The sequence below is a fragment of the Scyliorhinus torazame genome, chromosome 8 (assembly GCF_047496885.1).
Source record: "Scyliorhinus torazame isolate Kashiwa2021f chromosome 8, sScyTor2.1, whole genome shotgun sequence".
In the NCBI taxonomy this organism is placed as follows: Eukaryota; Metazoa; Chordata; class Chondrichthyes; order Carcharhiniformes; family Scyliorhinidae; genus Scyliorhinus; species Scyliorhinus torazame.
In genome coordinates, this window is record NC_092714.1 from 280,662,322 (window position 1) to 280,687,863 (window position 25,542).

The 25,542-nt window shown below is 56.8% G+C and overlaps 1 protein-coding gene across 2 annotated transcripts in view; it reads right to left on the reverse strand.

Moving 5' to 3' along the window:
* LOC140428684 (short transient receptor potential channel 4-associated protein-like) overlaps window positions 1-25,542 on the reverse strand; it is a 140,874-nt gene that overhangs the window by 36,571 nt on the left and 78,761 nt on the right. For both annotated transcript variants that reach the window (XM_072515416.1, XM_072515415.1), the window contains exons 6-9: window positions 23,449-23,577; window positions 13,644-13,845; window positions 12,005-12,196; window positions 6,962-7,104 (exon numbers count right to left, since the gene is read on the reverse strand). In XM_072515416.1, the coding sequence (XP_072371517.1) occupies window positions 6,962-7,104; window positions 12,005-12,196; window positions 13,644-13,845; window positions 23,449-23,577 (666 nt within the window). The remainder of the gene's footprint in view (window positions 1-6,961; window positions 7,105-12,004; window positions 12,197-13,643; window positions 13,846-23,448; window positions 23,578-25,542) is intronic.

The window sequence follows — 25,542 nt, forward strand, 5'->3', positions numbered from 1 at the left end:
CTCCCTCGCCCTCCCCCCCCCCCCCTCCCTCGCCCTCCCCCCCCCCCCCTCGCCCCCCTCCCTCCCTCGCCCCCCTCCCCCCCCCCCCCTCCCTCGCCCCCCTCCCTCCCTCGCCCCCCTCCCCCCCCTCCCCCCCCCCCCCTCGCCCCCCCCCCCCCTCCCCTCCCTCGCCCCCCCCCCCCCCTCCCTCGCCCCCCCCCCTCCCTCGCCCCCCCCCCCTCCCTCGCCCCCCCCCCCCCCCTCCTCCCTCGCCCCCCCCCCCCCCTCCTCCCTCGCCCCCCCCCCCCCCTCCTCCCTCGCCCCCCCCTCCTCCCTCGCCCCCCCCCCCCCTCCCTCGCCCCCCCCCCCTCCTCCCTCGCCCCCTCCCTCGCCCCCCCCCCCCCCCTCCTCCCTCGACCCCTCCCTCGCCCCCCCCCCCCCCTCCCTCGCCCCACCCCCCTCCCTCCCTCGCCCCCCCCCCCCTCCCTCCCTCGCCCCCCCCCCCCTCCCTCCCTCGCCCCCCCCCCCCCCCTCCCTCCCTCGCCCCCCCCCCCCTCCCTCCCTCGCCCCCCCCCCCCTCCCTCCCTCGCCCCCCCCCCCCTCCCTCCCTCGCCCCCCCCCCCCTCCCTCCCTCGCCCCCCCCCCCCTCCCTCCCTCGCCCCCCCCCCCCTCCCTCCCTCGCCCCCCCCCCCCCTCCCTCCCTCGCCCCCCCCCCCCTCCCTCCCTCGCCCCCCCCCCCCCTCCCTCCCTCGCCCCCCCCCCCCCTCCCTCCCCTCCCTCCCTCGCCCCCCCCCCCCCCCTCCCTCCCTCGCCCCCCCCCCCCCCCTCCCTCCCTCGCCCCCCCCTCCCTCCCTCGCCCCCCCCCCCCCCCCCTCCCTCGCCCCCCCCCCCCCTCCCTCCCCTCCCTCCCTCGCCCCCCCCCCCTCCCTCCCTCGCCCCCCCCCTCCCTCCCTCGCCCCCCCCCTCCCTCCCTCGCCCCCCCCCCTCCCTCCCTCGCCCCCCCCCTCCCCTCCCTCGCCCCCCCCCCCTCCCTCCCTCGCCCCCCCCCCCTCCCTCCCTCGCCCCCCCCCCCTCCCTCCCTCGCCCCCCCCCCCTCCCTCCCTCGCCCCCCCCCCCTCCCTCCCTCGCCCCCCCCTCCCTCCCTCCCTCGCCCCCCCTCCCTCCCTCCCTCGCCCCCCCCCCCTCCCTCCCTCGCCCCCCCCCCCTCCCTCCCTCGCCCCCCCCTCCCTCCCTCCCTCGCCGCCCCCTCCCTCCCTCCCTCGCCCCCCCCTCCCTCCCCTCGCCCCCCCCCCCCTCCCTCCCTCCCCTCGCCCCCCCCCCCCCCTCCCTCCCTCCCCCCCCCTCCCTCCCCTCGCCTCCCCCCCCCTCCCTCCCCTCGCCCCCCCCCCCCCCCCCTCCCTCGCCGCTCCCCCCCCCCCGCCCCCCCTCGCTCCCCCCCCCCGCCCCCCCTCGCTCCCCCCTCGGCCCCCCCTCGGCCCCCCCTCGGCCCTCCCTCGGCTCCCCCCTCCGCTCTCCCTCGGCTCCCCCCTCCGCTCTCCCTCGGCTCCCCCCTCCGCTCTCCCTCGGCTCCCCCCTCCGCTCTCCCTCGGCTCCCCCCTCCGCTCTCCCTCGGCTCCCCCCTCCGCTCTCCCTCGGCTCCCCCCTCCGCTCTCCCTCGGCTCCCCCCTCCGCTCTCCCTCGGCTCCCCCCTCCGCTCTCCCTCGGCTCCCCCCTCCGCTCTCCCTCGGCTCCCCCCTCCGCTCTCCCTCGGCTCCCCCCTCCGCTCTCCCTCGGCTCCCCCCTCCGCTCTCCCTCGGCTCCCCCCTCCGCTCTCCCTCGGCTCCCCCCTCCGCTCTCCCTCGGCTCCCCCCTCCGCTCTCCCTCGGCTCCCCCCTCCGCTCTCCCTCGGCTCCCCCCTCCGCTCTCCCTCGGCTCCCCCCTCCGCTCTCCCTCGGCTCCCCCCTCCGCTCTCCCTCGGCTCCCCCCTCCGCTCTCCCTCGGCTCCCCCCTCCGCTCTCCCTCGGCTCCCCCCTCCGCTCTCCCTCGGCTCCCCCCTCCGCTCTCCCTCGGCTCCCCCCTCCGCTCTCCCTCGGCTCCCCCCTCCGCTCTCCCTCGGCTCCCCCCTCCGCTCTCCCTCGGCTCCCCCCTCCGCTCTCCCTCGGCTCCCCCCTCCGCTCTCCCTCGGCTCCCCCCTCCGCTCTCCCTCGGCTCCCCCCTCCGCTCTCCCTCGGCTCCCCCCTCCGCTCTCCCTCGGCTCCCCCCTCCGCTCTCCCTCGGCTCCCCCCTCCGCTCTCCCTCGGCTCCCCCCTCCGCTCTCCCTCGGCTCCCCCCTCCGCTCTCCCTCGGCTCCCCCCTCCGCTCTCCCTCGGCTCCCCCCTCCGCTCTCCCTCGGCTCCCCCCTCCGCTCTCCCTCGGCTCCCCCCTCCGCTCTCCCTCGGCTCCCCCCTCCGCTCTCCCTCGGCTCCCCCCTCCGCTCTCCCTCGGCTCCCCCCTCCGCTCTCCCTCGGCTCCCCCCTCCGCTCTCCCTCGGCTCCCCCCTCCGCTCTCCCTCGGCTCCCCCCTCCGCTCTCCCTCGGCTCCCCCCTCCGCTCTCCCTCGGCTCCCCCCTCCGCTCTCCCTCGGCTCCCCCCTCCGCTCTCCCTCGGCTCCCCCCTCCGCTCTCCCTCGGCTCCCCCCTCCGCTCTCCCTCGGCTCCCCCCTCCGCTCTCCCTCGGCTCCCCCCTCCGCTCTCCCTCGGCTCCCCCCTCCGCTCTCCCTCGGCTCCCCCCTCCGCTCTCCCTCGGCTCCCCCCTCCGCTCTCCCTCGGCTCCCCCCTCCGCTCTCCCTCGGCTCCCCCCTCCGCTCTCCCTCGGCTCCCCCCTCCGCTCTCCCTCGGCTCCCCCCTCCGCTCTCCCTCGGCTCCCCCCTCCGCTCTCCCTCGGCTCCCCCCTCCGCTCTCCCTCGGCTCCCCCCTCCGCTCTCCCTCGGCTCCCCCCTCCGCTCTCCCTCGGCTCCCCCCTCCGCTCTCCCTCGGCTCCCCCCTCCGCTCTCCCTCGGCTCCCCCCTCCGCTCTCCCTCGGCTCCCCCCTCCGCTCTCCCTCGGCTCCCCCCTCCGCTCTCCCTCGGCTCCCCCCTCCGCTCTCCCTCGGCTCCCCCCTCCGCTCTCCCTCGGCTCCCCCCTCCGCTCTCCCTCGGCTCCCCCCTCCGCTCTCCCTCGGCTCCCCCCTCCGCTCTCCCTCGGCTCCCCCCTCCGCTCTCCCTCGGCTCCCCCCTCCGCTCTCCCTCGGCTCCCCCCTCCGCTCTCCCTCGGCTCCCCCCTCCGCTCTCCCTCGGCTCCCCCCTCCGCTCTCCCTCGGCTCCCCCCTCCGCTCTCCCTCGGCTCCCCCCTCCGCTCTCCCTCGGCTCCCCCCTCCGCTCTCCCTCGGCTCCCCCCTCCGCTCTCCCTCGGCTCCCCCCTCCGCTCTCCCTCGGCTCCCCCCTCCGCTCTCCCTCGGCTCCCCCCTCCGCTCTCCCTCGGCTCCCCCCTCCGCTCTCCCTCGGCTCCCCCCTCCGCTCTCCCTCGGCTCCCCCCTCCGCTCTCCCTCGGCTCCCCCCTCCGCTCTCCCTCGGCTCCCCCCTCCGCTCTCCCTCGGCTCCCCCCTCCGCTCTCCCTCGGCTCCCCCCTCCGCTCTCCCTCGGCTCCCCCCTCCGCTCTCCCTCGGCTCCCCCCTCCGCTCTCCCTCGGCTCCCCCCTCCGCTCTCCCTCGGCTCCCCCCTCCGCTCTCCCTCGGCTCCCCCCTCCGCTCTCCCTCGGCTCCCCCCTCCGCTCTCCCTCGGCTCCCCCCTCCGCTCTCCCTCGGCTCCCCCCTCCGCTCTCCCTCGGCTCCCCCCTCCGCTCTCCCTCGGCTCCCCCCTCCGCTCTCCCTCGGCTCCCCCCTCCGCTCTCCCTCGGCTCCCCCCTCCGCTCTCCCTCGGCTCCCCCCTCCGCTCTCCCTCGGCTCCCCCCTCCGCTCTCCCTCGGCTCCCCCCTCCGCTCTCCCTCGGCTCCCCCCTCCGCTCTCCCTCGGCTCCCCCCTCCGCTCTCCCTCGGCTCCCCCCTCCGCTCTCCCTCGGCTCCCCCCTCCGCTCTCCCTCGGCTCCCCCCTCCGCTCTCCCTCGGCTCCCCCCTCCGCTCTCCCTCGGCTCCCCCCTCCGCTCTCCCTCGGCTCCCCCCTCCGCTCTCCCTCGGCTCCCCCCTCCGCTCTCCCTCGGCTCCCCCCTCCGCTCTCCCTCGGCTCCCCCCTCCGCTCTCCCTCGGCTCCCCCCTCCGCTCTCCCTCGGCTCCCCCCTCCGCTCTCCCTCGGCTCCCCCCTCCGCTCTCCCTCGGCTCCCCCCTCCGCTCTCCCTCGGCTCCCCCCTCCGCTCTCCCTCGGCTCCCCCCTCCGCTCTCCCTCGGCTCCCCCCTCCGCTCTCCCTCGGCTCCCCCCTCCGCTCTCCCTCGGCTCCCCCCTCCGCTCTCCCTCGGCTCCCCCCTCCGCTCTCCCTCGGCTCCCCCCTCCGCTCTCCCTCGGCTCCCCCCTCCGCTCTCCCTCGGCTCCCCCCTCCGCTCTCCCTCGGCTCCCCCCTCCGCTCTCCCTCGGCTCCCCCCTCCGCTCTCCCTCGGCTCCCCCCTCCGCTCTCCCTCGGCTCCCCCCTCCGCTCTCCCTCGGCTCCCCCCTCCGCTCTCCCTCGGCTCCCCCCTCCGCTCTCCCTCGGCTCCCCCCTCCGCTCTCCCTCGGCTCCCCCCTCCGCTCTCCCTCGGCTCCCCCCTCCGCTCTCCCTCGGCTCCCCCCTCCGCTCTCCCTCGGCTCCCCCCTCCGCTCTCCCTCGGCTCCCCCCTCCGCTCTCCCTCGGCTCCCCCCTCCGCTCTCCCTCGGCTCCCCCCTCCGCTCTCCCTCGGCTCCCCCCTCCGCTCTCCCTCGGCTCCCCCCTCCGCTCTCCCTCGGCTCCCCCCTCCGCTCTCCCTCGGCTCCCCCCTCCGCTCTCCCTCGGCTCCCCCCTCCGCTCTCCCTCGGCTCCCCCCTCCGCTCTCCCTCGGCTCCCCCCTCCGCTCTCCCTCGGCTCCCCCCTCCGCTCTCCCTCGGCTCCCCCCTCCGCTCTCCCTCGCTCCCCCCTCCGCTCTCCCTCGCTCCCCCCTCCGCTCTCCCTCGCTCCCCCCTCCGCTCTCCCTCGCTCCCCCCTCCGCTCTCCCTCGCTCCCCCCTCCGCTCTCCCTCGCTCCCCCCTCCGCTCTCCCTCGCTCCCCCCTCCGCTCTCCCTCGCTCCCCCCTCCGCTCTCCCTCGCTCCCCCCTCCGCTCTCCCTCGCTCCCCCCTCCGCTCTCCCTCGCTCCCCCCTCCGCTCTCCCTCGCTCCCCCCTCCGCTCTCCCTCGCTCCCCCCTCCGCTCTCCCCTCCGCTCTCCCTCGCTCCCCCCTCCGCTCTCCCTCGCTCCCCCCTCCGCTCTCCCTCGCTCCCCCCTCCGCTCTCCCTCGCACTCGCTCCCCCCACCGCTCTCCCTCGTACTCGCTCCCCCCTCCACTCTCCCACGCACCAACTCGCCCCCGCCCCATCTGCGTTCTCCCTCACACCAACACATCTCACCTCCCCCAACCCCCCCCCCCCCCCCCCACCACTACCACTAAGAGGTGTTCAATCTGAGCTGCTGTCTCTCTGACTGAAGATACAATTTTGGAAAAAGCTACACGAGTAGGGATAATAATACCTGTGGAACTGGCTCTGGTTAAGAGCCAACACAGAGAGGAAGACTATAGGGTCAGGAACGCCAGAATTAAGAGTGATCACATTCTCAGATTAAATTCTGGTGGGTCACAGATATATCAGCTGGTTATACAAGTGTATTCTTCAATCAATCACAACATTACAACTTTGTAATCTGCATATTTTTTGTGATCACAAAATTGTTTCGGCAGAGGGGGAGCCCATTCGGCCCATCATCTCTGCACCAGCTCTCCAAATGAGCCTCATGACTTAGGGGGAAAAGGCAGGGGAATGGCACGATGTCTGCACATTGAGTCCACTGCCCTCCCGCCCGCCCTCGCCGGATCCCTCCCGCCCGCCCGCGCCGGATCCCGCCCGCGCCGGATCCCTCCCGCCCGCCCGCCCGCGCCGGATCCCTCCCGCCCGCCCGCCCGCGCCGGATCCCTCCCGCCCGCCCTCGCCGGATCCCTCCCGCCCGCCCTCGCCGGATCCCTCCCGCCCGCCCTCGCCGGATCCCTCCCGCCCGCCCTCGCCGGATCCCTCCCGCCCGCCCTCGCCGGATCCCTCCCGCCCGCCCTCGCCGGATCCCTCCCGCCCGCCCTCGCCGGATCCCTCCCTCCCGCCCTCGCCGGATCCCTCCCTCCCGCCCTCGCCGGATCCCTCCCTCCCGCCCTCGCCGGATCCCTCCCTCCCGCCCTCGCCGGATCCCTCCCTCCCGCTCTCGCCGGATCCCTCCCTCCCGCTCTCGCCGGATCCCTCCCTCCCGCTCTCGCCGGATCCCTCCCTCCCGCTCTCGCCGGATCCCTCCCTCCCGCTCTCGCCGGATCCCTCCCTCCCGCTCTCGCCGGATCCCTCCCTCCCGCTCTCGCCGGGGCTAACCAGTTTCAAGCTTCTGCTCCCAGTCAGGAAAAGCAGGTTTGCTGACCGATACAATTCTATATCTTGTGATACAACAGACCGCACTTGCAAGAACATCCACAACGCCGTGAGGGAGGGAGTTTCAGGATGTTGACCCAGTGACAGCGAAGGAACAGCCAGATCGTTCCAAGTCAGGCTATGGAGAGTCTGGAGCTACTCTCCACAGAATTCACAGCCTCTGACACTATTTATGCGGCTGCTCCAGTTAAATCTCTGGTCAGTGGTAACCACCGGGATGTTGGTAGAGGGAATTCAGTGATGGGACTAACAGCGTCAGAGATGGTTCGACTCTCAGCTGATGAGATGGCCATTGGCTGGTACTTGTGCAACAGGAATGTTACTATTCTCAAAGGGAAAACCGCAAAGATTAGAAATTGCGCTGAAATCTGCCACCCGAGCCTGTCTCTACCCACCTGGTTCCGCTGCCTTCCCATTAGTAGTACACACAACACATACAGCACTTCCACTTTGTACATGATTTCATGCATTATCTTCATGGATTGTGGGAGCCGACTTCTCAGCTGGCTGGCGGCCAGCACGCTCTCATCCGCAGATTCTGAATACAGAAAAGGAAGAAGTTTAAACATAACCTTCGCACTTTCCTTTTTGCTCCTCCAAAGTTCCAAATGCACTGTCTTATAAGCACTTTGCTCCCTGCATCCCTCAACACATCTCAACTCTTACACCTTAAAACTAGTACACTTCATCCTTCAGTTTTCCAAAAGCACGGCCACACTGCATGACCGACCATCTTCTTTTGAACGCCCTGCTGCTTTGCGCAATCAGCCTTGATCCTTAACCTAGGCTTTTCTACACGTCAATAATAAAATTGTACTCTATTTGAGCTAGTTAACTTGACTAATTAACCAAGCCTTCTCAGGGTGCACAGAGCCAAAGAATCTTACAGCACAGAAAGCGACCATTCAGTCCATCACATCCACGCCAGCTTTTTGAAGTTGCCCAAATTAGCCCCACAGGTAATTCAGTTTCTGACAGCACTCTGGATGTACCTACATGACATGCAGCAGTGAAGTGGCTCATCACAACCTCAAAGGCAATAATAAATGCTGCTTTTGACAGTGGTGCTCAACACTCAATCAACACATTTTTTAAAAAACATTTTCCATTCCCCAATCCTGCCAATTAATCAGATTGATCCCTTAATTCCCTTTTGAAAGATCAGAAGGAATCGGATCATCTTTTTACGCAGTGCTTGCTGGATTGTCACCACTCGGAGTAAAGCAATTTTATATTTCCCTCCGGTCTTTTGCCAACATTTGAAATCTCTAACCTGTCACTAACCTAATCAGTGGAAAGTGTCTCCCTCGCCATTTTGAAATATTCCTGCTTTAAGTGTCAGTTATGGTTCAGTTGGTAGCACTTTCATCGCTGAATCAAAGTTCCCAGTTCAAATCCCAGTCTAGGCCTCGAGCACAAAAGCCAATGCTGACACTGTGCAGGAAAGAGGGAGCACTGCACGGTCAGAGGTGCCAGCTGTCAGATGAGATGTTACTGAGACTCCTGCCCTCACCCGAATGCAAATTGACCCATGGTATTATTCTGAAGAATAGTAGGGGAGTTATTCCTGATGTTTTGGCCAATATTTATCCCTCAATTATCAACAAAAACAGGTAAATTGGTCAGTATTACGTGGTTGTTTATGGTAGCTTGCCGTTGCAAACTGCCGGCCATGCTTGCTACATTCTTCTTCGGAGATCACTCAGTAAGGAGTATGATTGTCCACCTATGTAACTGTTACTGGTCATGGGTTCCTGAAGCCACATCTTCGACCGCACACACAGCAGGTGACATCGGCCCTTGGACTCAATTTGCTGCTATTCCTTTCTCGGAGCCTCCTCTTGCCGTTGGCCGTCGTGTCCCTTCAATCAGCAGCTTCCCCCAAGTAAGTCTCCTCTGAGCAAGAGTCTCCCAGGCGTCGCTATGTTGCATTTCTCCAAGTAAGCCGCCAGGGTGTCTTTGAAGCACTTCCTTTGTTTGGAAGCCTTACTTAAGCTGGGCAAAGATGATTTGCTTTGATGGTCAGTACTCTGATATCCTAATCACATACTCGGCCCAGTGGAGTTGGTTTTGGCTCATCGTGGCCTCGATGCTAGTGCTCTTGGCTCCTTCAAGGACACTGATGTTCTCCCAGCTGAAGTGGAGAATCCGTCTCAGACAGCGTTGATGGTACCTCTCCGGGGCCTTGAGGTGGCGTCTGTACGTAGAAGTTTCTGAGCTGTATAGAAGAGATGGGAGGACAACCGCCTTGTACACGACGGTCTTGGTGTCAGCATGGATGTCTCATCGTCAAAGACTCTCGAATGTAGGCGTCCGAAGGAGGCGCTCATGGATCGGATACAATGTTGGATCGCTGCATCAATGTCAGCCTTAGGGGAGATGGCTCCCAGGTAGGGGAAATATTCCACTGTTGGTAAGGGTTCGCCGTTGGAAGGAAGATACCGGACCTGGCCCTAGGGCGGGTTGATAAAGAAATTGGAGTCTTCTTGAGGTGGAGACCGATTCTTCGGTATGCTTCCGCGAAGTTGTCGAGCATGGTTTGGAGATTCTCTTCTGAGAGAGTGGAGATGGCAATGTTATCCGCATACTGGAAGTTCCCCGAGCAATGTCAGTGTCGCTTTTCTTCTTGGATTTCAACCAGTTCAGTTTGAAATGCTTTCTGTCCATCCTGTAGACGATGTCCACTCCACTGGGAAGCTTGCTCTCGACAAGGTGAAGGATGGTAGAGATGAAGATGGAGAAAAGGGCGGGTGCCATGACATTCCTGCTCGACCTCAAAGCTTTCGGTCTATTTTAATCAGTAGTGACGGTCGTTGATAGCGTGGTGTGGAGGAGTCGGAGGATGTTGATGAATTTCTCTGGATAGTTAGCCTTTGACAGGTCCATAGTACTTCCCGATTGATTGAGCCAAAACCCTTGGTCAGAATGATGAAGGCCATACAGAGTGTTTGATATTGCTGCAATTTCTCTTGAAGTTGCCAAGCAGTGAAAATAATGTCCTCTGTTCAGAGCAGTAAAAATAATGCCTGCTGTTCCATGGTTTGGGTGGAAGCCAGAAGAATTTCTTCAGACACTGGGAGAAGGCGGCTGGCAAGGATTCAGGCGATGATCTTCTTGGCGATGGGAGTGCAGGGAGATTCCTCGGTAGTTCCCATAGTCCACTTGGTCTCCTTTCTTGAAGGTGGTGATGACGGCATCCCTGAGGTTGGCTGGAATATTTTCTCTGTCCCAGATTTTCAGGAACAGCTGATGGAGATGATGGGTGATCTCTTCTCCTCCAAGTTTGAAAATATCCGCTGGGATCCCGCCCACTGCTGCAGCTTTTCCATTCTTCGTGTGTAGTGGTGGCTTTGATTTTGACCACGCTTGGTGGGAGTGAAGGATCATCTTTGATGGAGAATTAGTGGATTTTTGCAAACACATCCTTATCTATGGTTACATCACGGTTTAGGAGTTCTTTGAAGTGTTCTCTCCAACAAAGGCTGATGTTTTGTTGAGCAAAACGACTGAATCAAATTCCACTGCCCACTGCTGGTGCGAAGCTAGGGACTTCCAGATCTCAGTCCTATCCCCGTCACCTCTCGCCAATTGCCGCAGGGCTGGTCTGTGTGGAGCGTGCCTTTCCTCTAGGTATACGCCTGGTGTGAGACATCTTTTAAATGTGGGCATGTTATTGCACATCAGCAGACATACGGTCCTGGAGAGAGAGTAGGTCCATTTCCAGGGAACCTTGATAACTGGGAATCTCCCTATTGTTGCAGCCCTCATCCACCATCGCAGCCATTGATAGCATATGAATATCTTCCACCTGATCCACCGTTGAAGACTTATTTTGGATTGCACTTCGTCTGGCTCCTCCCCTCCGACCTTATCAACATGGTGACCCTGCCAGCAGCTTAAGATTCCCGACGACATTGCACTCGGGACCAACAGAATGTTCAAGACTCTCCACCACGGGATGGTGGCAATCAAGGAAAGGATTGCTACATTAGGGTACAGCGGTAGTTAGCACTGCTGCCTCAACCCCAGGGACCTGGGTTCAATTCCGGCCTCGGGTGACTGTGTGCGTGGAGTAAGCATGTTCTCCCTGTGTCCGGGTGGGTTTCCTACGGGTGCTCCAGTTTCCTCCCACAGTCCAAAGATGCGCAGGTTAGGCGAATCGGCCATGATAAATTGCCTTTTATTGTGAGGTGGGGTTAATAATAATGATAATAATCTTTATTAGTGTCACAAGTAGGCTTACATTAACATTGCAATGAAGTTATGTGAAAATCCCCTAGTCACCACACAATGCCTGTTCAGATACGCAGAGGAAGAATTCAGAATGACAAATTCACCTCAAGGTATGTTGCTCTTTCACAGCGCCAGTTCAGGCATGGTAGGCCGAATGGCCTCCTGCTGCATTGTAGGAATTCCCTGGTTAAAACAGTGACACTTCAAAAAGTACTTCACCAGCTGGAAAAGGACTTCGGGACATGCTGTGAAGGTGCTATATAAATGCAAGACTTTTTTCTACAAAAAAAGAACAACCACTCCCTTTTCAATCTCTTTTCCTCAGATATTCCAACTATTTACGTAACTAAAATCCCTTATTCCTGGATACATCCAGGTAACACCGTGGCAGTGGTAATATCACACTAAGGAAAAGGTTGAAAACCCACCAGGACAAGTGGCGGAATTTTAATTCAATTAGTAATCTGAAATAGAAAGCTGGTCTCTGTAATTGTTACCACAAAACTACCAATTGTTGTAAAAAGCAATCTTGTTCACTACTGAATGGCCTTTAGGGAAGGAAACTGGACATTCCCATCTTGTCCGGCCAACATGTGACTCCAGACCCACAACAATAATTCCCTCTGAAATGGGCTGACAAGTCACTCAGTTCAAGGGCAATTAGAGATAGACAGCAAATGCTGGGCCAGTGATGTCCACATCCCATGAAATAATTCTTTAAAATCCATCTCATTGTCCTGAAGAGCACATCTGCCACAGTTTGGATAATGCACAAAAGTATCCTATCAAACAATCAGTGTTGAAGTTAGTGCAGGTCAGAACCTAAATTTGTACAATTTAAATGCACAGATGGGCTTTCATGATAGATTCTCACCCTCAGAAATAATGTCGTTGATAAATCTAATTAAAAGGGCCATTGCATCAGCAAGGTTGAAAAAATATCTGAGGAAAGGAGATTTGAAAAGGGAGTGGTTGATTGACATTCTTGGTGTTTTAATGCTAATTGACAGTAGGTGAAAGTGAAGGGAGAGTAGGATAATAACTCCAGATTGTATCAAAGACAACACTGCACAATAAAATTTAATTTCCAATCTTTTCCCATCCCAAGTTTGAATGAAGTGGCTATTTAGGATCACTGAGCCAAAGGTGAAGGTCCTGGCCCTCACACATGGGCGGCACGGGTAATAGGTTGCAGTGCATGGTACCTGTGCTGCTGCTTTGGTCGGCTTCCTCAGTGGCTATGTGCATCAACGTGTCAAGAACCAGTGCGTGGTCCAACCACGCGTACCACTCCTCCAGCTCCTGTAAGAAGTTTGAAGTGCCTGTTGTCTCAGACACCTTCCTTGTTGCCAATTTACACAATCGTTCAATGAATCCAGGAATATTCAAAAGTGTGACTGAGGAGTGAAGAGAAATAATACTTTAACGCCCGAGATACAATTCTCCTCGATGAAATAAAGTACAAAATATAAGAATAAAGTATCGAGACAAAAAAGGCAAGTTGACTCCAATGCACCCAAGGTTCATTCTGACAATTATTCAGGCTCAACAATTCTAAAGAGTGCTCACACAAGCTTAAGCTTGGACTGATAATGAGAAATAACCTTTGCACCACAGAAGTGCCAGGCAATGGCTATCTCCAACATGAATCGTGACATTCAAAGGCATTACCATCACTGAAACCCCCACAACCAACATCCTGGGGTTACCACGGACTAGGAAGTGAACTGGATGGAATACTCTCCACTTTCCTGGGTGAGTGCAGGTCCAACACTGCAGACTCAACACCACCCAGGACAGGGCAGCCCGCTTGATTGGTACCTCATCCACCATCTTAAACATTGTCTCCCTCCATCAGTGGTAGATGTGTGTCACATACAAGATGCACAGCAGCAACTCACTAAGGCTCCTTCAGGAGTCCTTTCTAACAGATGACCTCTACCACCTAGAAGGACAAGTGTAACAGATGCATGGGAACATCATGACCTACAAGTTCCCCTCCAAGACACACACTATCCTGATTGTAACTATATCACTATTCCTTCACTGTCACGGTCAAATTCCTGGAAATCCCTCCCCAGCAGCACTGTGGGTGCATCTACACAGGTAAGGAGGCAGTGGCACTGGACTAGTAATTCAGAGATGCAGGGGAATGCCCTGAGGATCCGGGTTCAAATCCTACCATGGCAATTCAATAAAAATAATCTGGAATTAAAAGCCTAATGATGACCGTGAAATACTTGTTGATTGTTGTAAAAACCCATCTGGTTCATTCATGTCCTTTAGGGAAGAAAATCTGCCGTCCTTAACAGTGACTCCAGACCCACAGCAATGTGATTGACTCATAACACCCTTAAGAGTCGGGCAATAAATGCTGGCCCAGCCAGCGACGCCCACATCCCATGAATTATTTAAAAAACACATGCAGCACAATGGCTCAAGAGGAGTGACCCACCACCACCTTCTCAAGGGCAATTAGGGATGGGCAACATATGCTTGCATTGTTAGTGATGCTCACAATCCAAGAATTAATGATGCAAAACATTTTTGGCTTCGGTGTGCATCACAACTCAAACTGATTGCAGAACAAAGTTAAATAAGGCAAGCTCCTTCAGCGAGTCCCACTCTGCTTCATTCCACATTTGTGAGGAGCAGTGGAATGTGGTGGCGGCACAGAGGACACAAGGGAGAGAGGAGAGAAAAACAGCAGAGAAGCATATTATGTATTGGCTTACTCAAAAAGAAACTTAAAGAATAGATTCTTGTATTGCATCTTTAAAGGAATAATTTACAGGCCCCCAAACCGTAATGGAGTCAAGCACTGGACACTCATTACTAGCCTACCTTGGTTGATTTCAGCTAGTGAAGGGCCTGCAGACTTCTTCTGTTGTGCATTTTTGGCAAGTAGTGTGTGTTTGTCATCATTTCCCGTGTCCAATTCAGATATAGTGACTGACAAAATGCGACAGAAATTAGCAAGTTGCTGCTGGTCAAAACTGGCAACCAGGTTTGCGAGGTTTGGGATGTCTTCCAATTGTATCATCTCCTTGAAAGGAATAGGATAGTGCAAGATGAGTTTAAATTAACATATAGTCATGCCCACATCCAAAATGTTAGGGCACAATACAAAAATATGGACTGCCTGAAGTAAAAGGCAGTGTGCTATGTTTTACATGTCCCATCGCATATTGGCATGAAAAAAAGGTCATGATCACAACCTTCGACAGCAGCTTCCAAACTCCCAACTGCAACCGCCTAGATGGACAAGGACAGCAGATGCATGAAAAAAGCATTTGGACGTTCCCCTCCACCCTGACTTGGAAATATATCGCTGCTCCTTCACTATCACTGGGTCAAAATCATGGAACTCTCTCCCTAACAGCAGTGAGGTGTACCTACACCACGTGGACTGCAGCAGTTCAAGGCAGCTCATCACCACCTTCTTGAGGGCAATTAGGGATGGACAATAAATGCTGACCTAGCCAGCAGGGCCCACATCCCGTAAAATCATTTTTAAAAATCAAGACACTTTGGAATACAAACTGCTTTAGTGCGAACTGTCTTTGATACTTGACAAAGTAAATAAAAGAAATCAAGGAAGATGCAAAGCCATGAGGAAAGAGCAAAATATGGGATGAGCTTTCGACAATCTGTGAAAATATCTGACACAGACATGTGGGGTTGAATAGCCTCTTTCTGTACGTTGGTTTAATATAACCGGCCTTTCAACTTTGAAACCTGGGTTTGAATATATGCCAGGCTGAATGAAAGTCTTTCTTTGCTTGCTGTCCACCAGAAATGGAATGGCTCTCTACAACTAAACTGACCAGTTAGCTGATGTTCCACACCACCAGAGGGGTTTGCCAAGATTACAGCTAAGAAACATTATGAGGAGTTTTACTCTTCAGCTCACTGGCTTTGATATAGTAGAGCTTAAACCTGACACGGTAGGCCATTCATCATGCCTTTATTGTAGAAAATATTCAATGACTTTCAGAGGCAGGGAGCAAAGCGGGCACAAAGATTTATTAGGCGGGTTACCAAAAGCTCAAAGAGGTGGGTTAAAAAAAAAAAAAAAAAAGAGGGGTTGGGACTTCCGGGTGCGGCTATGCAGAGCTAAGTCGCATGTTCGGCAGCTCCCGCTTGGAACGGACTTTTGGGCTCTTTACAGGGCCCCCAATGGCATTTTTCGACATTTCCCGGTGTGGGAAGAAGACTGCAACATTCCCCCGACAGTGTCCCCCAGGAATGGTATGTCTCTTGGTTACCAGACCCAGCAGAAACAGTAAAAGATTTGGCTGGAGCTGTAGGAAAGACAAAAGCCTCTTCCAGCATGCAGGCAGGGGAAGGGCAAGCTTAAAGGCTTCAAGCTGACTTGAGGGCCTTTATTAAAAGGTGAATTCCAGCAGCAGAGGGAACAACTGTGAAAAGATCTCAGCAAGGCCATTGAAGGGGGGGGAAAACGAGGCATCCAGTGGCGGCCATGGAGCAGTAGGTCGCACATTCGGCAGCTCCCGTCTGGAACGGACTCTCAGACCTTTTTCAGGAGTTTCCAGACTTTTTGGGGCAGATTGGTGAAACAAGCACTGCCAAAAGGATTCCCTCTCGAGACTTCCGGTTGCGGCTATGCGGAGCTAAGTCGCACATTCGGCAGCTCATGCAAAAACGGACTTTTGGGCTCTTTTCAGGGCCCCCAGCGGCACTTGTTCGACGTTTCCCGGTGTGGGAAGGAGTTAATAACAGCTCCCAGTCAGTATATGGCTTTAATTAGGAGCGGGGTGACAAAAAAGGTGGTGGTGGACCCGAAAAAGGGAGGGAAGGAGGACAAAATGGCGGTGGGCGGAGACCAGGCAGCGTGGAGGCAGAGGGCGGAGCAACAGGAGGGTATCCAGCGCTGCCTCAGAGAGATTAAAACGGACCTGCTAGAGCCGATGAAGGCTTCTATTGATAAGCTGCTGGAGACACAGACGGCCCAGGGGGTGGCGATCCGAGAGGCTCGACAAAAGATCTCTGACAATGAGGACGAGATCTTAGGCCTGGCGGTAAAGGTGGAGCTGCACGAGGCGCTCCACAAGAAATGGCAGGAGCGGTTCAAGGAGATGGAGAATCGATCGAGGTGGAAGAATCTGCGGATTCTGGGCACCCCCGAGGGGCTGGACGTGGGGGCCTATGTGGTCACCATGTTGAACTCGCTGATGGGAGCGGGGTCCTTCCAGGGGCCCCTGGAACTGGAAGGGGCCCATAGAGTGTTGGTGAGGAGGCCCAAGGCTACCGAGCCTCCGCGGGCGGTGCTGGTGCGGTTCGTCGATCGGGAATGTGTGCTCAGGTGGACCAAGAAGGAGAGAAGCAGCAGGTGGGAGAATGCAGAGGTTAGAATATACCAGGACTGGAGTGCGGAGGTGGCGAAGAGGAGGGCCGGGTACAATCGAGTGAAGGCAGTGCTGCACAGGAAGGGGGTGAAGTTTGGCATGTTGCAGCCGGCGCGACTGTGGGTTACCTACAAGGACCGGCACCATTATTTTGAGTCTCCGGAGGAGGCGTGGGCCTTTGTTCAGGCCGAGAAGCTGGACACAGACTGAGGGTCAGGATGGGTGATTGGGGACTGCGGTGGATATGTTATGTTATGCCTATTTTTTGTTTGGGGGGGGCCTGTGCATTGTTTTGGGTTTCTTTTTCTCTGTTTTTCGGGTTGGGGAGGGTGGATGGGGCGGGTTGAGCACTGCTTTGGTTGGTGGCGGGGCCTGGTAGGTGGAGAGCGCGGGCTTTTTTCCCACGCCGAAGACCTTGGGGGGGGGGGGGGGGGGGGGGGAAAGAGAGGAGAGGAGAGCCGGGGCGGGGAAGCGAGGATTGTTTCCCGCGCTTAGAGCGGAGGGAGGAGGGGGAGAGCCTGTGGATGGGGAGCGGGAGAGGAGGTTGTGCCACACAATGGGGAGGAGTCGAAGGGGAGGCGGGAGTGGCCGGGCTCAGCAGGAGTCAGCTGACTTGCGGAAGTGCAGGGGGGGGGGGGGGGGTAAACCAGCTAGGATGGGTCCTAGCCCGGGGGGGGGGGGGGGGGGGGGGGGGGGGGGGGGGGGGGGGGGGGGGTCGAGTTGCTGCTGCTAAGGTCAAGGAGGAGCTGGAGCGAGTGGGGGGGGGGGGTAGAGACAGGGGTATGCCGCTGTGGAGAACGGGCCGGGTGTGGGCAAGTGGCTGGCCGAGGAGGGGTCATGGCTAGTCGGCGGGGGAGGGGGTTGGGTAGCCCCGATCCAGCTGATAACCTGGAATGTAAGGGGGCTGAATGGGCCGGTTAAGCGGGCCCACGTGTTCGCGCCCCTGAAGGGGCTCAAGGCGGATGTGGTTATGCTCCAGGAGACACACCTGAAGGTGGCAGACCAGGTAAGACTGAGGAAAGAGTGGGTAGGTCAGGTGTTTCACTCGGGGCTAGATGCCAAAAATCGAGAGGTGGCGATCTTGGTGGGAAGAGGGTGTCATTCGAGGCGTCGAGCATTGTGGCAGATAATGGCGGTAGGTACATAATGGTAAGTTGCAGGGAGAGAGGGTCCCTGGTACTGGTCAATGTGTATGCTCCGAACTGGGACGATGCGGGTTTTATGCGGCGTATGTTGGGTCAGATCCCAGACTTGGAAGTGGGGGGCCTGATAATGGGGGGGGAGACTTTAACACGGTGTTGGATCCGGCACTGGATCGCTCCAGGTCTCGGACGGGTAGGAAGCCGGCGGCGGCTAGAGTGCTGAGGGGATTTATGGACCAAATGGGAGGGGTGGACCCGTGGAGATTTGCAAGGCCGGGGGGCGAGGGAATTTTCATTCTTCTCACATGTCCATAAGGCTTATTCTCGAATCAACTTTTTCATTTTGAGTAGGGCGCTGATAGCGAGAGTAGAGGATACGGAGTATTCGGCAATAGCCATTTCGGACCACGCCCCGCATTGGGTGGACTTGGAGATGGGGGTGGAGAGGGACCAGCGCCCGTTGTGGCGCTTGGAGGTGGGGCTGTTGGCGGACGAGGAGGTGAGCGAGCGGGTCCGAGGAAATATAGAGAGGTACTTGGAGACCAACGACAACGGGGAGGTCTGAGTGGGGATGGTATGGGAGGCACTGAAAGCGGTGGTGAGGGGAGAGCTGATCTCCATTAGGGCCCGCAAGGAGCGGAAGGAGAGGGAGAGGCCGGTGGGGGAGATGGTGAGGGTAGACAGGAGGTATGCGGAAGAGCCTGAGGAAGGATTGTTGAGGAAGAGGCGCAGCCTCCAGGCTGAATTCGACCTGGTGACCACCAGGAAGGCGGAGGTGCAGTGGAGGAAGGTCCAGGGGGCGGTCTACGAGTATGGGTAAAAGGCAAGCCGGATGCTGGCGCATCAGCTTCGGAAGCGGGACGCAGCTAGGGAGATCGGGGGAGTTAAGGACAGGGGAGGGAGCGTGGTGCGGAGTGGGGTTGGCATCACTGGGGTCTTCAGGGACTTCTACGAGGAATTGTACCGATCCGAGCCCCCACGGGAGGAGGGAGGGATAGGCCGTTTCCTGGACCAATTGAGGTTTCCAAAGGTGGAAGAGGGACTGGTGGCGGGACTGGGGGCCCCAATTGGGCTGGAGGAGCTGATCAAAGGGATAGGAAGCATGCAGGCGGGGAAGGCACCAGGGCTGGACGGTTTCCCGGTCGAGTTCTATAAAAAAATATATGGACCTGTTGGGCCCGCTGTTAGTTAGGACCTTTAATGAGGCAAGGGAGGGGGGGGGCTTTACCCCCGACGATGCCCCGGGCACGGATCTCCTTGATCCGGAAGCGGGACAAGGATCCCCTGCAATGTGGGTCTTACAGACCGATTTCCTTGCTAAATGTAGATGCCAAGGTGCTGGTGAAGGTCTTAGCCACGAGGATTGAGGATTGTGTGCCGCAGATCATCCATGAAGACCAGACGGTGTTTGTGAAGGGGAGACAGTTGAACGCGAATGTGCGGAGGCTTTTGAACGTTATTATGATGCCGGCGAGGGAGGCGGAGATAATGGTGGCGATGGACGCTGAGAAAGCCTTCGATAGGGTAGAGTGGGGGTACCTGTGGGAGGTGCTGAAGAGGTTCGGGTTTGGGGAGGGGTTTGTCAGGTGGGTTAGGCTGTTGTATGAGGTCCCGATGGCGAGTGTGGCCACAAATAGGAGGAGGTCCGAGTACTTTCGGTTGCACCGAGGGACGAGACAGGGCTGTCCCCTGTCCCCCCTGCTCTTCGCACTGGCAATTGAACCCCTGGCTATGGCACTGAGAGAGTAGAGGAACTGGAGGGGGTTGGTGCGAGGTAGGGTGGAGCATAGGGTGTCGCTTTATGCAGACGACCTGCTGCTGTATGTGGCAGACCCGGTGGGAGGAATGCCAGAGGTAATGAGGATCCTTAGGGAATTCGGGGACTTTTCGGGGTACAAGCTCAATATGGGGAAGAGCGAGCTGTTCGTAGTTCAGCTAGGGGACCAGGAGAGGGGGATTGGTGAGCTCCCACTAAAAAGGGCGGAGAGGAGTTTCAGATATTTGGGGGTCCAGGAGGCCAGGAGCTGGGGGGCCCTGCACAGGCTTAACTTTACAAGGCTGGTGGAGCAAATGGAGGAGGAGTTCAAGAGGTGGGACGCGTTGCCGCTGTCCTTGGCGTGTAGGGTGCAATCAATCAAAATGACGGTGCTCCCAAGGTTTTTGTTCCTGTTCCAGTGCCTCCCTGTGTTTATCCTGAAAGCTTTTTTCAGGCGGGTTAACAGGAGTATAATGGGGTTTGTGTGGGCGCGAGGGACTCAGAGGGTGAGAAGGGTGTTCCTGGAGCGGAGTAGGGATAGGGGGGGGGCTGGCGTTGCCCAACCTCTGTGGGTACTACTGGGCAGCCAATGCGACAATGGTGCACAAGTGGGTGATGGAGGCGGAGGGGGCTGCATGGAAGAGGCTGGAGACAGCATCTTGTGTGGGTACGAGTCTGGGGGCACCGCAACGGCGCCGCTGCCTCCAAGGAGGTATACCACGAGCCGGGTGTGGTGGCGGCCCTCAAAATTTAGGGGCAGTGGAGGCGGCATAGGGTGGAAGTTGGGGCCTCGGCATGGACCCTATTACAGGGGAACCACCGGTTCGCCCCAGGAAGAACATGGAGGGTTTTCGGGGTGGCACAGGACAGGGATACGAAAGTTGGGGGACCTGTTTGTGGACGGGAAGCTCGCGAGCTTGGGTGAGCTTTAGGAGAAGTACGGGCTTCCCCCCGGGAAAAACCTTCAGGTACTTACAGGTAAGAGTGTTTGCCAGACGGCAGATGGTGGAATTCCCGCGGCTACTGCCACACACAGTACAGGACAGGGTGCTCTCGGGGGGGGGGGGGGGGGGGGGGGGGGGGAAGAGGAGGAGTTGAAAGGTAAGTGGGAGGAGTTGGGAGAGGAGATCGAAGGGGGGACATGGGCAGATGCCCTAGGGAGGGTGAATTCTTCCTCTTCGTGCGCGAGGCTCAGCCTCATACAGTTTAAGGTGCTGCACAGGGCACACATGACCGGGACAAGGATGAGCCGGTTCTTTGGGGGCGAGGACAGGTGTGTTAGGTGCTCAGGGAGCCCAGCAAATCACACCCATATGTTCTGGGCATGCCCAGCGCTAGAGGAATTTTGGAAGGGCGTATCGAGGATGGTAGTATCCAGGGTCAAACCGGGCTGTGGGCTCGCAATATTTGGGGTGGCAGAGGAGCCAGGAGTGCAGGAGGCGAAAGAGGCCGGAATTCTGGCCTTTGCGTCCCTGGTAGCCCGGCGAAGGATTCTCCTTCAGTGGAAAGATGCGAGGCCCCCAAGCGTGGAATCCTGGATCAGCGATATGGCAGGTTTCATTAAATTGGAGAGGGTGAAATTTGCCTTGAGAGGGTCGGTACAAGGGTTCTTTCGGTGGTGGCAACCGTTCTTAAACTTTCTGGCAGAACGATAGACATTGGTCAATGGCAGCAGCAGCTTGGGGGGGGGGGTTACTTTATTTTTGTTTATGTTCTTTACACTGGAGGGTCTGAGGGGGATGTATACACCTGTTGTGTTAAGTCGGGGTGTTAATGTTAATTTATTATTTATGTACGGGGGGGGGGGGGGGTTGCTTTTTTAGATTGTGTTTTGTACTTAACCCTGTTGGGTTCTTTTTTCTTTCTCATTTTGTTATTGATATTTTATGAAACCTTTAATAAAAAATTTTATTTTTTTTTAATAAAGAGGGGTCGAGGGAGTAAATTCCAGAGTGTGGGGCTTAGACAGCTGAAGCCGAGAGTGAAGATAGAAGGAATGTAAGAGGCAAGAGTCAGGGGAATAAAGTGAAGCTAAGTTTATTGAAGAGTTTACAGACAGGAATTTTAAGTTTATATTGGAGGCTTTGGGGAGGATCAGGACGCAATGGACTTGTGTTAGGTGAATTGGACATTGAATTCCCCCTTTGTTCCCGAACAGGTGCCGGAGTGTGGCGACTAGGGGATTTTCCAGTAACTTCATTGCAGTGTTAATGTAAGCCTACTTGTGACAATAAAGGTTATTATTATTTTTTTTAAATAAACATTTTATGGAGGTATTTTTTGGTATAACAACAACACAATAAACAATGTACATGAAACTATAAACATAGTGCAAAAGCGGTCTCCCTCCCTTACAGGTCCCACCTTTATTAACCCCCAACTCAAAGCTAAACTAACCCCCCCCCTTCTGCTGACGATTAATTTTCCGCGACGTCGACGACGAATGGTTGCCACCTCCGGGCGAACCTCAACAGTGACCCTCTCAAGGCGAACTGGATTTTCTCAAACAGAGAAAGCTAGCCATGTCCGATAGCCAGGTCTCTGACTTCGGGGGCTTTGAGTCGCTCCAAGCTAATAGTATCCGTCTCCGGGCTACCAGGGAGGCACAGGCCAGAACGTCTGCCTCTTTCTCCTCCTGGATTCCCGGGTCTTCCGACACCCTGAAAATCGCCAACTCCGGACTCGGTGCACCCTTGTTTTTAACACCGTGGACATGATATCTGCAAACCCCTGCCAAAATCCCCTAAGCTTCGGACATTCCCAGAACATGTGGACATGGTTCGTTGGTCCTCCCGCACATTTTGCACACCTGTCTTCCACCCCAAAGAATCTGCTCAACCGGGCCACCGTCTCGTGAGCCCGGTGAACAAACTTGAATTGTATCAGGCTGAGCCTGGCACATGTTGCGGACGCGTTGACTCTACTCAATGCATCCGCCCATAGACTATCCTCTATCTCTCCTCCCAGCTCCTCCTCCCACTTGTGCTTCAGCTCCTCGATCTGTGTCTCCTCTGACCCCATAAGTTCCTTGTAAATGTCCGAGACGCTCCAGTCTCCTACCCACCCTCTGGAAACTACCCTGTCCTGAATCCCCCTTAGCAGTAGGAGCAGGAAGTCCCGCACCTGCAGATACCGGAATTTGTTTCCCCTCGCCAACCCAAACTTCTCTTCACGGCCCTCGTATTCTGAAAGCTCCCCTTTATAAACATATCCCACATCTTCTCAATCCCTGCTCTCCGCCATATCCGGAACCCCCCCATCCACACTTCCCGGGGCAAACCGGTGATTATTACAGATTGGGGACCAGACCGATGCTCCAACGTCTCCTCCATTGCCCCCAGACTCTCAGGCCCACCACCACCACGGGGCTGGTGGAGTACCGTGCCGGCAGGAATGGCAGAGGCGCAGTTACCAACCCCCCCAAACTGGTGCCCTTGCATGAAGCTGCCTCCATACACTCCCATGCAGACCCCTCCCCCACCACCCACTTACTGATCATGGCTATATTCGCCACCCAGTAATAGTTACTAAAATTTGACAGCACCAGCCCACCCTCACCCCGACTCCGCTCAAGCATGACCTTCCTTACCCGCAGGGTCTTGCCCGCCGAAACAAAGCCAGAGATCACTTTGTTGACCCGTTTAAAAAAGGACCGCGGAATAAAATGGAGAGACATTGAAACACAAACAAGAATCTCGTGAGGGCAGTCATCTTCACCGTCTGCACCCTCCCAGCTAATGACAAAGGGAGCACATCCCATCTCTGAAAATCGTCCTTAATTTGGTCTACTAGCCGGGCCAGATTTAATTTATGCAGCCGGTCCCATTCCCGCGCCACTTGAATGCCTAGGTACCTAAAGCTTCACCCTATTAATCTAAACGGCAGCTCCCCAATCACCTCTCCTGTCCCCTCGCCTGGACTGCAAACATGTCACTTTTCAAAGGTTATCATTATTAAAATTAGTGATATGTGAACAGGACTTATTGCATAACAAGAAATGGGCATCAAAGTTTCAGGCGAGTTGCTGTTATTGGAGGGTGGAGGAAGTCAGGTCAGCTGAGAGAGATTACAATACTAGGCTGGAGGTGACAAAGCCACAATTGAAGATTTCAGCAGCATTTATATTTCGGATAGGGGATGAGGCAGGGACAGAAACGGACGATATGAAGGGTGGCTGTCAGTGCCTTTCCAATGAAGAGGAAATGGGGTCAAACTCAGCTTGGGGTTGAATAGGTAACCTTGCTCAGTTTGGGACAGAGGTAAGGAGAGAAATGGAGCTTGGCATCACCCAAAGGGGAAATCTTCTCCCAGACCCACATGGTTCGAAATGAAAGGAAGAGCAGACACTGTTCCTTTCACTGCTCTGAGCAGGATGTACTGACCTTTTTCACTCCCAGAATGTCTTCTATAAGTGTAGCAGTTTGCAAAAAGGTCTTTTTGTTTGTCATAAGTGTGAAGAGGAACAGCACAAAGTCATTCCGTTCCGAGAGGCGTTTCGTCACTCCATCCGTCTGAAAGTAAAAGAGGACATCACATCATCCACTGCCAACAAATCTTTCCCGATGCACAAACAATGTACACCCATCAGTCCAAATATCCACAACGGTTAAATCCCATGTCAAAAGTAATTTTCTGGAGCTACCCAACTGATCGCATTTTCTCATTTCACCATCTTCCTCTTCATATTTCCTGTTTATCAGCCTTCCCAAACTCAGCTGCCCTCCTTCTCCCTCAAAATATTAAGCCTAGTTAACAGAAAATTTGCCACTAGCTCCATGATAGTTTGGGAATTTGCACTGTAAAGGCTGTGGGTCACATGGTAACATTTATGCCTGAGACACAAGTTTCCGAGCTCAAGTACAAAAATCAACATTCCAGCACAGAGCAGAGTGTGCTGCATTTAGGAGGTGTCCGATGGATGAGGTGTTAAATCAAGGTCCTATCAATTTATACTGGAGTGTTGCTTTGAGCTGCATGAGTGCTTAAGTTGGATTTTGGTGACTGAAGGAGTTTGGTGAAGTGGGAAGGTGGTGATCGTTTCATTTTCTACCATTCCTCAGAAAGAAGTGATGGGCTTGGTAAGTGGGACCTGGTGAGTTTTCCACTGCCAAATGGAATTCATTTCATGTGAGATAGTTCATTTTGGAAGAAAGAATGAGAAGGCGATTATTTAACTGGAGAGAGACTACAGAAAGCTGCAGCACAAAGGCACTTGGGGGTCCTTGTTTAAGAAACCCAGAACACTAGCATTCAGCTACAGGAGAGAGTCGGGAAGGAAAATGGAATGCTGGCTTTTAGGTCAAGGGGGCTGGAGTATAAAATTAGAGGTTTTTCTGCAACTGTACAAGGTACTAGCGAAGCAACATTTAGAATACGGTGTACAGTTTTAGTTCCCTTATGTAAGGAAAGATCAGGGGTGGCAGGGTGGTCCAGTGGTTAGCACTGCTGCCTCATGGCGCCGAGGACCCGGGTTCAATCCCGACCCCGGGTTACTGCCCGTGTGGAGTTTGCACATTCTCCTGGTGTCTGCGTGGGTTTCACCCCACAACCCAAAGATGTGCAGGGTAGGTGGATTGGCCACGATAAATTGCCCCTTAATTGGAAAAAAAAGAATTTGGTACGCTAAATTTTTTTTTAAATGTATGGAAAGATACATGATTGTAGGCAGTTCTGAGGAGGTTTACTAGGACGATCCTGGGTATGGAGGGACTTCCATATGAGGGAAGATTGAACAGGTTGGGTCTGTACACTGGAGTTCAGAAGGAAGAGAGATGATATGATTGAAGCATAAAAGATTGTAATAATAATCTTTATTAGTGTCACAAGTAGGCTTACATTAACACTGCAATGAAGTCACTGTAAAAATCCCCTCGTTGCCACACTCCAGTGCTTGTTCGGTTCTGAAGGAGTGAGACAGGGTAAATGTTGGGAGGACGTTTCCACTCATGGGACTGGAGGAGCAGAGAGTTTAATCACAGAATAAAGGGGTGCCCACTGAAGACTGATTTGAGGAAGAATTTCTTCGCAGCGTGGTGAATCTTTGGAATCTGTTATAACCTGCCTACTTACGATTGGCTGGGGACTAATAACTATCCCACAATCCTATGGGAGTATGAACTTCCCCAATGAGGGGGGCAGAGAAACTCCTAGTATAAATAAGCTGGCCAGTTCAGGAACCAGCAGGAAGGAGAAGGTAGCAAGGGAAGTTACTGCTACTGTTGTGTATATATTATTACAGTAAATAAACGTTATTACTTTGTATCCTTAAAACTCGTGCTGGATTCTTCGTGGCCCTTACAAAACTGGCGACGAAGGTAAAAGTGAATAGCTGTCTACACTGCTGAAGCCACCTCCCTGGATTTTTGTTGGATACAGGTTGGAAGTTGTTTTCTATTATACCATGCCTCTGTACGGACGTTTGGATGTTTTTGATGCTGCGCTGGAAAGCTGGAACCAGTACACACAACGGACGCGTT